Source organism: Scardinius erythrophthalmus (genome assembly GCF_964197995.2).
Source record: "Scardinius erythrophthalmus genome assembly, chromosome: 20".
In the NCBI taxonomy this organism is placed as follows: Eukaryota; Metazoa; Chordata; class Actinopteri; order Cypriniformes; family Leuciscidae; genus Scardinius; species Scardinius erythrophthalmus.
Genome location: NC_138240.1, coordinates 1,434,860 through 1,450,334, shown reverse-complemented (window position 1 = coordinate 1,450,334; position 15,475 = coordinate 1,434,860). Strand labels below are relative to the sequence as shown.

The 15,475-nt window shown below is 37.6% G+C and overlaps 1 protein-coding gene across 2 annotated transcripts in view; it reads right to left on the bottom strand.

Annotated features, from left to right (window-relative positions):
• efna5b (ephrin-A5b) overlaps positions 1–13,874 on the bottom strand; it is a 123,677-nt gene extending 109,803 nt beyond the window's left edge. For both annotated transcript variants that reach the window (XM_081349509.1, XM_081349510.1), the window contains exon 1: positions 13,159–13,874. In XM_081349509.1, the coding sequence (XP_081205635.1) occupies positions 13,159–13,283 (125 nt within the window). In that variant the 5' untranslated portion in view covers positions 13,284–13,874. The remainder of the gene's footprint in view (positions 1–13,158) is intronic.
• Positions 13,875–15,475: the final 1,601 nt, after the last annotated feature.

The following is a 15,475-nucleotide window of genomic DNA, read 5'->3' as shown; positions in this document are numbered from 1 at the left end:
GATATCTTCAAATAACTCCAAAGCTACAAAGTAAAAAATGATATATGATTTGTATTTGAAAGTTAGAAGACTAAAGTACTATGTGCTATATTAAATAATTACAGGCACCTTTTGATTAATTTTAATGTGATGCGCAGATCATTGAGCAGATAAAAGTTCATTTAAGTGCAGATACTTATAATTTAAGAGTTCATTAGGAGAAATGGCCAAGCAGTGTGAGATCTCACTCCTAAAGAATGCAATTATTGCTTTCATAATTGACAGTTACATCTCTTTAATCACATGATGGCTCAAGCTATAATGAGGCTAATGAATGATGCAAGTAGCAAAAAGTCAAGAAAATAATTATCAGTGGGTTTTATCAGCAGGGTAGGATCGTTTCCACAGCGTCTTGTGTCTGTGAATCCTAAACAAGAGGAGAACTCAATTAACACCACAGCGAGAGCAGAAGAAATAATCCATAAGCGCCCGAGGCTGCATGAATCTGTGGAAACGAAACCATACGGAGGTCCACGTGTACAGGACCCTCATTTACCTTCAACTGAGGGACTGATTTCCTAAATCCAGAGAGTTTCAGAGCACACGTCTTCAAGCCATGTCACAGTAAACTTGATGGAATCAACATTGCATCTTACAAACTCACAATTTAAGCGGACTGGACGTACTATCCTTTATTACACGTTCAACTTTCCTTGGTCTCTATATCAGTGTCAGTGTTTCTGAACTTCCGGGAACAAACACGTCACAATATTCCTCATTATAATAATTAATGCACAGAATAAAGGGGCGGGGCCTGGTTGAGTTAGTTAGTAGTGTGTTAAACTGACGGTTATGGTAATTAGGGGCGGGGCATTTCCCAAACACACTCAAAGCGCTCGACCAATCACAACACACTGCTCCAGCCGACCAATCAGAGCACAGTGTGCTTTTCAGAAGGAGGGGCTTCATAGAGACAGGAAGTAAACAGAGCGTTACTGACAGACTGGGAAGAGAGGAGCCGCAACAATGGAGAATATGGGGAAATAATGCATGAAACCTGTTCTAGTAGAGCCTGAAAACAACATCAAGACTTTGTAAAAGAAAATAATAAGTGGTCTTTAATATTTTTGACCAACAGTAATGTTGTTTTGGTGATGGTGGACATAAATAACTCTCTGTTGGGGATTTGACGGGTTGTGTCCTGTGTCTTCTGAAGGTGCTCTCACTGAGAAAGCGCTCATAAATTCTCTTTATATGTTTCCTGGACACGCAGAGACTAATGCGTCTATCAGATGCTTTATGGCTGCATTGTAGCTGCTCATACATGCCATAAAAGCATTGTAAAGTCTGCTTGGATGGAGTGCTTTTCTTTAGACCACTAATTGCTCACGCAGCAAGACACATTTTTACGAGTGTATTACCTCATCTCTTTATGGAAATATTTATGTTTCTGTCCAGAACGAATGTTTTATCATTGCTGGTTGATTTTGGATGAAGGTTCACCTTTTACTGGCAGAAGAGTCTGGATTTGGCATGATTTGATCAGCCATTTAGATAGTGTAAACAAAAACAAGTTTGGATAAGCGAATGATATAATACGGCGGTTTGATATTAAAATGCATGAATTGCAATGTGTGTGTGTGTGTGTGTGTGTGTGTCTTTTCGCTGTGCATGAGTCACCATAAACATGCCCTCATGCATTTGTTTCTCAGGTGTCGTGTTCACCTGAAGATTAAGAATTTCCCACAAGCGTCTTTGTAGCCGTTGTGTTCGGTTGCTTCTTAAGCTCACAGGCTAGTAACTAAATCCCAGCACTCTTTGTTTAGAAACACAAAAGACATGGTTTCTGTGGCTGGGAGTTGGACGACTGAGGGTTGGCAAGGTGTAAAACAAACTCAACCTAAGGCCATGTGTGCACTTTTAATTTGAGACGAGCCGTGTTTCTGCCAGGTAAATCTGCGCTGCACAAAAGAAGCACTAGAGGAGAAAAGAATGAGACTTAATTAGAGGCCGCTAACTAATGACAAGGTTTAAGCTTTCACTTGAAGCGCGATCGCTGGAATGTGAGCGACACTAAATTTGCAGTGGTTTTGCAAAAACTGAACTTTCCTGCGTCGCCACAACACTGTATTTACGTTCGGCTATTGGGAAGGGAATTACACTGCTGGTCAGGAAGAAGTTTGGAATAATTAAGTCTCTTTTGCTCATCAATGCTGCATTTATAAAGTAAAAATAGTGAAATATTTTTATAATTTAAATCATCTGTTTTCTATGTGAATATATAGTAAAGTGTAATTTATTCCTGTGATCAAAGCTGAATGTTCAGCATCATTACTCCAGTCTTCAGTGTCACATGATCCTTCAGAAATCACTCTAATATGATGATCTGATGCTCAAGAAACATTTATGATTATTATTATCAATGTTGAAAACAGTTCATATTTTTTGTGAAATAAATATATAAACAATAAATAAATTGATCAAAAGTCGTAAAGACATGTTACAAAAGACTGTCTGTTCATCAAAAAATCCTGAGAAAAAAAAAGTATCAACATTTCAACTAAAAATAATCATAAATGTTTCTTGAGCATCAGATCATCATATTAGAGTGATTTCTGAAGGATCATGTGACACTGAAGACTGGAGTAATGATGCTGAACATTCAGCTTTGATCACAGGAATAAATTACACTTTACTGTATATTCACATAGAGAACTGTTTTACACTCTTTTACAGTAACTTTTACTGTATTTTTAGTCGAATAAATGCAGCCTGGGTGAGCAGAAGACATATGCCAAACTCGCTATAGTGTAAAATCAGGAAAATAAAATAAAAGCATGACAAGTTCCTGCCAACGCCGCATAATGCACAGCTCTATAAACACCTCAACGCTGGACCGTCAATATAATTCATTTAGCATGTAGATCTGATCCTGATTACCGCTGAGATCAGTTCTGACCAAATATGGCAGACAAAAAGAAAAAAATTATTTTTCCAATTACTATTGCACCAGACCGTCTAAAGAATGCTTTGAAACAAAAAAGCAAAGCCACAATTGATGCCAGCCATTTTCCTCCTCCTCCTCTCCAGTCATCGGCAGGCTGTAAGTCTTCAGAGAGTGGATATTCCAGCTCAGCTCAATGTCAGCGCTGGTTACGCCTGATTCAGTCGGACCCCCCCCCGTCCCCGTCCCGAGATTGAGTCTGACCCCTGCACGCAATCGCCTGCACTTTCCCTTCACATTACTTCTGCTATTCTAACTTTTCCACTTCTGAGCAGCATCAATTATGCACTAGAATAACACAGGCCCCAGCCCGGGCGATATGACATAAAGGCCGATTATGAGCGTGAATAATTCAGGCACCTTCGTGCCATGTAGCTCTTTCCAACGATACGGCGACAGACGCAGGACTGGTGTGAGGAACGTTCCTGGCGTTTTTAGCTGGAGGGAACGTCGTATTATTGAGCGGCGGGGCGTTGAGAAACTCGGATGCTTCTCTTTGACAGAGAGAGAGAGAGAGAGAGAGAGAGAGAGGGGATTTCTGTGCTGATAGGAAAGGGGAAAACATTTGGTCTACAGACCAAAAAAGTATTTTTTATCTGAATATTCAGTGTGCAAGATTAACAATCAGCTCGCATATAATGAGACATTTTCATAAAAAAAAAAAAAAAAAATGTTCTTCATCAGTTTCTGTCTCGTTTTCCAGCACAGAAATCTAAACATTCTTAAATCAACATACATTTACTGGAGAACAAGCAAAATTGCATATTAAGTCTTCACATATAAAATATATTAAGTCTTGAAAAATTGAGTTTGTGCTTAAAACAAATAAACTTAATTCAAACTTCATTTTTTTCTTGTTTTAAGCGCAAACTTAAACTTAATTTTGATAGATTCTTCATTAGACTTAGTAACTTTGCTTCTCCAGTAAATGCATCTTGATTTAAGAATGTTTAGATATTTGAAATCAAGACAAAAGCCAGAATTGTGGTTAAACACACGTGCGAACAGCCACAGAAGTAACACTTGAACTCCAGATTTCACGGTCACCTTTGCCGTGTCAACACGGTATAGCCTTGACCTCGTTTCTACATCGCGTGCGAAGGTTTGCCTGTGAGATCACAAACAGCTCTTAATATTTTATACACTCGCCGCCATCACACTCAGCCTCACCGTCTGCACCAATCAAACGCCAGGAAACGCTGCGTTTCCATTGGCTGATCGTCGCCCCCCAAAACACATCACAGTCCTTCTGCAGGTCGAGACGGAAGGTTTCACACACACACAAAGAGGGAAAAAAGGAATGAAAGCCATGTCAAAACACAACTATTAAAACATGATGAATGTGCAAACCATAAGAGTACTGATTTGATGTATATATTTGGTCAAATGCACTCAAAAATAATTATGAATAACAAAAAAACTACATCAAATTAATATTTTTCTTAAGTATTTGTTAATTAAACATTTTCATTGAGTGCACAATATTTAAATGCAAGAAATAACTATTATATATAATTTTATGTTTATAGATATAATTTTACAGTATATATCTATAAACATGAAATTATATAATATATATATATATACATACATAAAATTATAACAACTAATAAAATTATAACAACTAATAAGTAAAAATATAAACAAAATAATTGTAGTTTAAATGAAACAAAAGTATTTAATGTCAATTAGCAAGACACACTTTTTATATTTTATATTTTATTATTATTAAATAACACTCAAAGATTTGCATCTTACCCATTTTAATTTTAGTAGTGCAGACTTCTATGGCTAAATAATTTCTGCTTGAATATTTTGTTTCATAACAATTCATTATATCTACACGTTTATTGCTTCTAACATCAGTAAATTAATTAGAAGATTCCTGACGGCTAATGCAGACACACACGCTTTTAATCTCACAAACTGTAATCAAATCTTAAAATGCTTTCTGTGTAATGCAAATATCCCCGGACTCCAGATATTTATATATTTCATATTTATACATCAATAGCCATGACCTGTGAACTTTTAGTGTAGACCTCTATCTTCACAGTCAATGAATAATAATAATAATAATAATAATAAAATTAATTTACAATGCGCTTTTCTTATACCCAAAGCGCTACAAGTACAGTACAAAAGTACATCCGTAAAAGAAAATTAAATGAGAAAACCAAAATGCAACAACAGGTCGAGTACAATATACATCCAGTGTCTCCAATTAACACACAAACACTATATTAAAAAGATGGTTTTTAACTGTTACTTAAAACTAACTAATGTTGGGGTCCTAATCTGGATCTCTGTGATTCGGCATTAACTAACCGTAGTAGCCACAACATTGGGCCGAAATCAAACACTGGGGTGCAGAGACACCCCGACAGCCCCCTAAAGCCCTGAGCCTATTACAGCAAATCTAAAGGGCCAGTAATCCCCGATTAGTCCAGAGAGAGAGAGAGAGAGAGAGAGAGAGAGAGCCCAAGATGGCCTCTTCCGTGCGGGCCGGACCATTGAGCATCGAGGGGGGAAATCAGTTCAAGGTTTGGGGAAGCAGAGAGATCAGCAGCCAAACAAACACGGATTTAGAAACAGATGCTAAATGTCCTGGTGTGTGTTTCCCTAAAGCATCGTTAGCCAACTGTGGTCGCAAGTTCTGGCGTTATCAGGATAGTTCAACAAGTCTGTGTTTCCCGAAACCATCGTTCTAACGAACATTCGCAAACAGCATCGCAGAGTTGTGCGTCTGAACGACAGATCTCGACCTGTGATTAGAAGCAGTTTCATGTTTGCATGACATGTGGACTCAATAAATCCTGATCTTGAGCAAAATAAGCAAGCTGACATTCAGTACAGCCTGTATATTTCATTTAGAATACATACTAATGTCATTTACGTCTTTTAGTTTGTCAAGAGATTTAAAGCGTCATTTTTGAAGAGTGCGCATGTGCGAATGTGCTCTAGTACGTAAGAACGAGTCTATGATTGAATCTGGAAATAAAGCAAAATAACTGAAGAAAATTAGAAATCTTCCTCAGATGCCATGATCGTCATTTATAGCAAAACATCTCGCTTTAATTTGATCTCAAACAGATTCATTAACAGTAGTTATTACTCCACCAGCTGCGTGACATCATTAACTAACGTAGTTGAACGACCAATTTTGCGACAATATGGTTTCGGGAAACAGTCGTGACTAGCTTTGATTTCTTCAACGATGCATCGTACTGTAGTAAAGGCATCATCGTCAAAAATCCTCGGTTTGTGCATTTCAGCGCAAAAAAAAACTCCAAGGAACATTAGAAAAGGTAAATGAAACATTCTCAGGCTCTGAAGGAAACAGTCCAGGGCAAATTTATAACTAAACAGTTTCTGCAGACTTCCAAAGACACTCCAGGGTTCCTCTTAAGTCTTATTTATCTCATTAGGCCTTTAACACTGATTAATATGAATGCCGAATGTGAGCAGGAAGGTTTCTATGGAGGAGAGGAAGGGGGATTAAAGAGGAAAGGGTTTTGTGTCAGTAGACAATGAGCCGATGGCTTTTTAAGCCCTTTAGTGACTCCACGCCATTAGCTCATGAATGAGGAGACCTCGAGTCGCTTCACTCCCAGAGACACTAAACAAACAAACCTCTGTCAGACCCGGTCGCACACACAACATGTCCAGGTGATCCTGGAAGATCTACTTCTGGCTCTCAGAAACTAAGAGAACATCACTTTTCAGTTGTCAAAACATACTTGACCGCACATTAAGACAAAGCAAGCCGCTTTATAAACCCAATACAATTACACAAATGTAACTATGGAAGGAGAATTGTGTGATGCACAATCCAATTCATTCATTATTTAAAATGACGACAATAATTTTAAGGTAAATAGAAAATCAAATCAAATATAATAATGTTGAATGAAATTAAATGAAATTTAAGAAAATGATTAAATTCCGTTTTTGTACAGAATTTTTATTTTGAGCATTTAAGCAGTCTTTAGATCAGAAGGTCTTTAGATCTTGAGGAACAAATTCAAGAGTATATCTAATAAAATATTAAATAAACAAAATCTAAGTTAAAATTATATATATATAATCATTAATATTTCTAATAATTGTTTTGTTTATTTAACTTATTTTAATTTATTATATATAACTTATTTTAATTTATAAAACCAATTTAAAATAAATGAAAAAAAAAATTATATATATTATTATACCTTATTGTTTATATATATGTGTGTGTGTGTGTGTGTGTGTGTGTGTGTAATGTATGTATGTATATATATATGTATGTATATATGTGTATATATATATATATACACATATATATAAATATATATTACTTTAATTTATTTTTAGTTTATTTAATATTTATATTTTTTTATTTAAATACAAAACAACACATTTTTTTTATTTTTTTTTTACAAAAATTTTACTTTTTTGTGGAGAATTCATAGATGGGCAGAACCAACTGAATCTGAAGCATTTAAGCAGAAGCGTTCAGATCAAGGTCTTCAGATCTTCAGAAACATCTCTTCAGTCCAGTGTTTCTGATCCACTCGCATGGGAATCTGAGTGTTTTGGGAAACGAAAGGAAAATCATGTTCTTTATGTTTCGTGCACGTCTTCACAGCCACGTCAAGGGCTGATACTGTATCTCGGTGCAACAAAACACCCCTCAAACATCCCGAACCCCCTCCACCCCCAGAAGACGGACAAAGCTCAGTTCTGGGGTTAATCCTGTCGGCTTAGGCCTCGTCACAGAACAAATGTCACCTATTGTTGGAGAAACCCGGTCGAAGCGGCCAGACACATGCGTCTGTGAAACAGCGCTTGGCGTGTGAGAAAGATCTGCTGAGGGAAAAGGCCGTCGCTTCTGTGTTCGCTGTGAACGCCGAGAGTATTACAAGCAGGACCATGAACCCCTCTCCATTCACCCCCTTTATCCTCTCCTGCTCTCCTTTTCTCTAAATACATGCATACTTTCAGCCGGGTTGTGGAGAGGCGACAGCGAGAGGAAACAATAGTGGCCTTTCAGAGCGATCGAGGCCTTTCAGAACTGAGAGAGAGAGGAACCGGCCGCTCAATATTTACAGCGGCCCGCTTTCCGTTCGTTCATTTGTTTGTTTGTTTGTTTGTTTGTCCTCTCGGTGGAGTAAACACCAATGCACATTAGAAATAATGGTAACACTTTACAATAAGGTTCATTAGTTAATGTATTAACTGAAATTAACTAACAATAAGTTTGTTACAGTATTTATTAATCTTTGGTTAATAAAAATACAGTTCATTGATTGTTCACAGTGCATTAACTAATGTTAACAAGTGCAACCTTTGATTTCAGTAAATGTTGAAATTAATATCTAAGATTAATAAATGCTGTAGAAGTATTGTTCATTCTTAGTTCATGTTAACTACGGTACCTTATTGTAAAGTGTTACTGAAATAATAAAATGCAGAGCGCTGAAAACTCCTGAGGGATTCTGCACACTCTCTGACTGTTTGCGCAATGCAACATTTTATTGCACTTATGAAATGTTCTGGTAAGTTAGTTACCTGCCCGGCGAGTCTCTAAACCGGTTGAGTTTCTGCAGAACCGTCCCGCAGCTGCAGACGGGGTGACTCTCCTCAAACTGAGGTGTGAATGTGGAACGGCACGGGTGAAGCAGGCACGACCGAAACACGAGTCATGCTCCACTTACACTAACAACAGGAGAAACACTGCAGCATTATTTGCTCTCCAGCTTACAATATTAATTCATGTTAAATATCCTTTATGAATAAATGAAGCAAACACTGTTGTTCAGGAGCTCACAAACATCTGTCTCGTCGTGCATTCGCTTATTTCGAGCATGCTGAGATTATAATGCACAAAACACGTACATGGCACATATTAAAAATAAACCATGTGGTTTTAGATTAAGAGATGCACTGAATTAAATACAGCGGAAACACTTTACATTAGTTTCATTAGTTAATGTATTAACTAACAATATTTGTTCATCTTTGTTAATGAAAATACAACTGATCATTGTTAGTTCGTGTTACTTCACAGTGCATTAAAGATTTAATAAAGTATGTTGAAATTAACATTGAAAGATTAATAAATGCTGCGGTTCATTATTAGTTCATGCTGACTAATGAACCTTATTGTAAAGTGTTATCAATGCATGTAATTATGCATAAGAATCAATCTGATGTCCAACGCCGGGAACGTTCCTGAATGAATCCTGATTCGACTCTGCATCTCTCCAGCGTTCACTCGTGTACGTCTAATCCAGAGCCGGATCGACTGGCAGACGGAGCAACAATCCCGACCACGACACCGGCATCGGCGTTCACAAAGCCTTGTCTTAGAAGAGCATGTGATGCTGAGAGGTTTTATACAGCCACTGTATATCCAGAGTCAACAGACAGCAAATCCCTGGCTCAACTCGCTTTTGTCTTTATTAAATAAAAACATTGTGACATTGCATAACGTCCCGCTGGCTTTTTAAGCACCTAATGAGCTGTTGCAGGGTATAACAGTGATGTTTTTTTTCTGCCTAACGTTAATCCACTGTCATCCTCGTCTAAACGTGGTCCTTTATGTCATTTCTGCTCTTTAAAATCATCATAATAATAATAATAATTCTCCAGACCAGGTTTCTCATGCACTGGCTGAACTCTCCGATACACAAACCATCTTCGTTCCCCTCTGAGAATGAATATGGACAGCAGAAAGGCACAACACATTTTACATACAACAAGTCTCAAAGAGGAAAACACGCAGTGTCAAAACTAGTCAAGTCAGTGTGAACTGCAGCAGGATCTGTTCAGGACTGGAGAATACGAAGCTCTGCTGGAGCAGCGGTCGTGTACGACTGAAGAAACACACGCATGAGGAACGGACCGTGTTCTACATTTCTCAGCTGAGATGCATGATGTGTTCCTTTCCTTCTTAAATCTCCCACAGAAGAGAAGTGAGGAGCTCCAAAAATGCACATAAAATACATGCAAGTGCATAAAAGTGGTTTCATGCGGAGAAGAGTGCAAAGTTTGCAGAGGTAAAAAAAAATGAGGTGGGAATTACAAAACTTTACAAAACTCTACAAAACTTATTCTGGGCTAAACTGCGGAAGAAATATGCTAAATCTTTTATTGTTTTGTTTTTGAAAATATATAATTTTAATAAATAATAGGAAAAAATATTTAAATAAAAAATCATATATATGTCATATATATATATAAATATATAAATTAAAAACTTTGTAAAACTCCTCAAAACCCGGGTTACAATTTGTGTGTGGAATATGTAAACATATAATTATATATATATATATATATATATATATATATATATATATATATATATATATATATATATATATATATATATATATTACACCACACACAAATTGGGAGTTTTTACAGTAAATGTTATATAATAAAATGATTTTAATAAGGAATAAAAAAAATTGTGTGTATATATATATATATATATAATATAAAAAATTATATATCCACACACAAATTGTACCCGGGTTTTGGAGAGTTTTACGGGAAATATCTTACGATAATAATAATAATTTATATATATATTAGATATTATATAAATAATATTTAAAAAAATATATATAATTATATAAATATATATTATTCAAATGCTTACACACAGAAATAGTAACTGGTATCTAAGGGACTTTTACGGAAACACAGTTGTCCTGTAAACACTGGACGGTCCTGCACGTTCGAGTCGAGTGGGAACACATTTCTGACTGGTTCATCATGGAACATTTTCACGAGCAACCCAACTATCGTGTTACATCTGAATGTATGCTGGGTTTCCGTTCAGAGGCCGCGTGACCCCGGAGCCCCGGGTCTCCAGTAGAGGAATCAACCTCCTGAAATATATAATTGTATTCATTCATTTTCTCTGCTCAGCATGGCACTGAGAAATGAAGAGAGTTGCAGTTAAAGGGGAAGGAAGTCGGAGGAGAATCCGGCTAGCGGGAGCTCTTAGCATGGGAAACGCTACAGCAAACTCATTATGGTCATTTAGTGTGCCAAAGGTGCAGTGAGTAATTAACCAATTAACCATTCATACTCATAAGGGAGGTGCGAGCCAATGAAGTGCAGACAGCCAACAGACGACGTGCTTCACTGGTGCCTTTGTGAGTCAATTTATGTGGCCTTCTAATATTCGGTCAGAGCTCGTGCGATACAGAGAGAGCAGATGCACTGCTAAAAATGTGCTTTTGACTATACGTGAAGCATGCAAATACATCATGCGAAATGAATTCCTCAGTCCGTGTGTTCACATCATGTCCTGCACACGCACACTTCTTTTGCTATCATTCGTGAGGGTGCATGAGTGAAAAAAACAAGATTACTGTAAATCTGACACACAGCATCCCTTTTAAAAACAAGACAATAAAACACAGACTCAGGAAACCACTGGATTCTTACAGGCCCAAACTCAACGTGAATCACTGCAAACCATCTGTGCTTCTGTGAACTGAGGTTACGCCCCAAAAATGTGAAGTAGAAGAAGAAAAAATATAGAACTTATATATTTCTTTCTCTCTCACACACACACACACACTCTCTCTCTGGAAATGTGCTATGAAACTTATTTTTTCAACAGAATAATCACCTGGCTTGAAATCCATGTGTCCAAATGATGTGGCTTTTCAGCGTCACATATAAAATGAAATCTGACTTTGCATTTTTCTGTTTAAACAAAGTGTCACATAAATAAACTGTGCTCGCAAAGCAGGGGAGAAATCCTGACCACAAAACATCTAATCAGCAAAGAAATATTCAGACTGGCGGCAGGTTTCAAAACTGTCTGATACATTCAAACTAGTTTTAAATATGATATGCAAGCTGTACTGTTGCAATGAAAAACAAAAAAGACTTGTAAAAAAAGTGTAAATGTGAATTATGCCATCAATTTTAAACATGTTAAACAACATGCAGGTTGAAATTGAGCTAAAATAAATAAATAAACTACACATCAATGGTAATTTAATGACTAAAGTTAGATTATGTAGGCTGTTTTAAACTATTTATTAATTATTTAAAGTTAGTATTCCTCTTTAAAACTATTTACCAGCTTTTAACGGCATGTTTTTAATTATTCTGACCTATGAAACACTTAAATATGCACAAATAAAATGCATTATTACTTTTGTTTGGTCTAAAAACATATATAATATTGTGTAAATTAAATGCATTCACCTCATCTTAATATTATGAGTAATTTTAACTCTTTCTGAGCTGAGAATTGCAGTGTCATTTACAGAGCCCGTCTGGTGGCCCTTCACCGTGCGGCCCTTTTAATGAACACAAATACACGGTTTACACCTGGTTTTTAATTAATTAATTGATATATAATTAAAAAAATGTGATGATAATGAACAGCATAATTCATATATTAAATTTCAGAGTTTCACTGTAAGTGATTTGAGCTTAAAAGCAACATGAATTAATTTAGCCTACAAATGTTCTCTACAGGAAAATGCAACCAATTAACTGTAGTTTATTTTTATTTTTTTGTGGACCAACAATTTTCATGTAGCCTATCATAACAATTGTACTGGGGGGGGGGGGGGAGAAATAATGAAATTCATCATACCGATGCTAAAATAACCACCTGAATGAGAATAAATTACAGTATGGAACCAAACAAGTAAAGTTTAGAATTTAAACTCGATCGAGCAAAAATATTTCGCGAGAAATTTTGCCGCTCAATTTTTTTTTTATTATTTTTTTTTTATCTAATGATGCAATTGAGGGTTTTTTTTTCTGAGTTTACCTTACTTTTGCTTATGTGATACAAAATATGCATTCATATAAATAAACAAAATTAGATTTGATTCTATTGTTCTGTGAAAAAAACGCCCGATTCACAGTTTATAATAAATCGCGAATAATCGACAGAAACGCTGCCGATGCGCGCGAACCGTAGCGACATTGATAATTCATTATCATATCGCCTTTTTAAACACAGCAGCCTGTTATCTTATTGCGTTTATGTTATCTTAATACTTTGCCTATTTCGATTATTTTTTAACTCTTTCGACACGCATTCCGGTTATGCATTTCTCTAGAAATGTAATGCAAAGTGAAAGTGTCACGTCGGCTATACAAAGTTCCTGCAAAAACAGCGGTGAATATAAACACACAGATCCACTCACCTAGGGTTGGTTCGGTTCCAGTAGACAGCATATCGATCAGCCATCACCTTTGAGCTGGGCTCTTGACTAAATACACACATCCACAGAATCACACCCACGAATATGATCATTTCCACTTGCAGCATCACTACAGCTCACTTGGACACGTATATTCCTCTTTCTTCAGATGACTTTCTTTCATTCACATCTGTGGCTCGACACAGCTGATGTCAGGGCAAGTGTTGAGATGTCCACGATCTTCTGTCAAGTGTGTGTGAATGTCCGCACTACGGTCAATAATTGTGGACTGCGCCGCCGGAGAGACAAAAAAAAATCACACAGTCAGTGTTTAAGGGTTCATTCTAACGCAGAAAACACACACATATCAACGCGCCGGAGAGAAACAAGCTCCTCATCCACAAGTCGGGAGCGCAATGTCAGTCCAGGAGAGAGTCAGTGTGTTCGTTCACAGAAGTTGCCGGTGGAAACAGAAGCAGAGGCGAGATCTCACACGGATCTCAGTGAGATGTTGAACTGAAGTCCCTTCGGAAACACGCAGAGCTCGAGAAACACACACGCGATCCGGACGCGCGCGCGTCACACTCCGTCATTCTAATGCAAGAGATGAAGAAGAAGATGAAGATGAAGAAGAAGAAGGAGCGCGCGGGTCATCGGCTGTTTCACGCGGTTTCGGTGTGAGGATGATGTGAACCCTGCGCTTCTCACTGCGAGAGTGTGTTCGGTTACAGCAGGACGCAGGAAAAGCCCATTGGTCCAAAACTCGGATTGGGCGGAACAACACTGACACTAACATAGACCCCTCCTCTAACCCTTCACTTCACACACTTCACAAATATAACCGATAGATATAACTAACACACAATATGCACAGGTAGAGTGGGGATATAATATGATCAATATAAAGCAGATAGATAGATAGATAGATAGATAGATAGATAGATAGATAGATAGATAGATAGATAGATAGATAGATAGATAGATAGATAGATAGATAGATAGATAGATAGATAGATAGATAGATAGATAGATAGATAGATAGATAGATAGATAGATAGATAGATAGATAGATAGATAGATAGATAGATAGGTGTGTGTGTGTGTGTGTGTGTGTGTGTGTGTGTGTGTGTGTGTGTGTGTGTGTGTGTGAGAGAGAGAGAGAGAGAGAGAGAGAGAGAGAGTGAGTGAGTGTGTGTGTGTGTGTGTGTGTGTGTGTGTGTGTGTTGTGTGTGTGTGTGGGGGCTCTTCATCAGTGGAACACACACTGTCAAAATATTTACTCAATTATAGGAATTATGTAAATGTCAACCAATCCTTGACCTCCATGTCATCAGAAAAGTGCATATACTAAATATTAGATGCATTCTGGGACTTCAGGAACTGACTGAGGAACCTTGAGTTCAGCGGAACGTGTGTAACGTAGAGCCTTTCAACCTGTTGCTTTAAAGAGTCCGATGACCTTCAGAAGCGGCTCTGCTCTCCAGACTGTGTGTGTGGAACAAGTGCTTTCGGATGCAGAGACGGGGCGCCGGTCCAAATTACACACTCCTCCGGCTCCGGGGCCAGTTGTTCCTTTATTCCGGTCACATCGAGCAGCGGGGGCTGGGGGCTGGGGGGGGGGGGGTGATGAGGTCATCGCAACACAGCAATCTCTCCTCAACAAACAGCATGTGGCCTCCATCGCATTTCAAAGCGAAAGATGATATTCCTTGCACTCGCCTTTCGCCCGGGCCTCGGCATCACAATAGGCATTTTGATTACTCTTTATGCCATATAATTTTCTATTGACGGCATAGACAGACAAGTTTGAACCTCATCCCGGAGACAAATTTATCGTGATTGATTGTTATTCCAAATGGAGGTGCAGAAAGCTGTTGCTGAATCTATCATGGGAGGGAAGAAAGAAAGAAAGAAAGAGGGAGTAGTGTGTGTGTGTGTGTGTGTGTGTGTGTGTGTGTGTGTGTGTGTGTGTGTGTTTGTGTTTGAATGTAATCTCGTTTCTGTCATGGAATAAAAAATAAAATAAAATAAAAAGGTAATTGTAACCCTTTTTTCTCAATTACGTGTTTATTTTGAGTTAGAATTTGGGGATGTAATTCCATATAATTTTCCATTGACGGCATATTAGCCCTATTCAGACTGGATTAACTTTACCAGGGTAGATGGAGTAATGTAACTTTAACACAGGACGTCTGTAATATTAATGGCCATTTCACACGGGATAAGAGATCTCAGTAAACTAGCAGAAGTGGGAGAGTATGGCAAGCCATTTTAGCTTAAATTGTACCCAGCGTTACTCATCGTAATTGCATTTTTACTA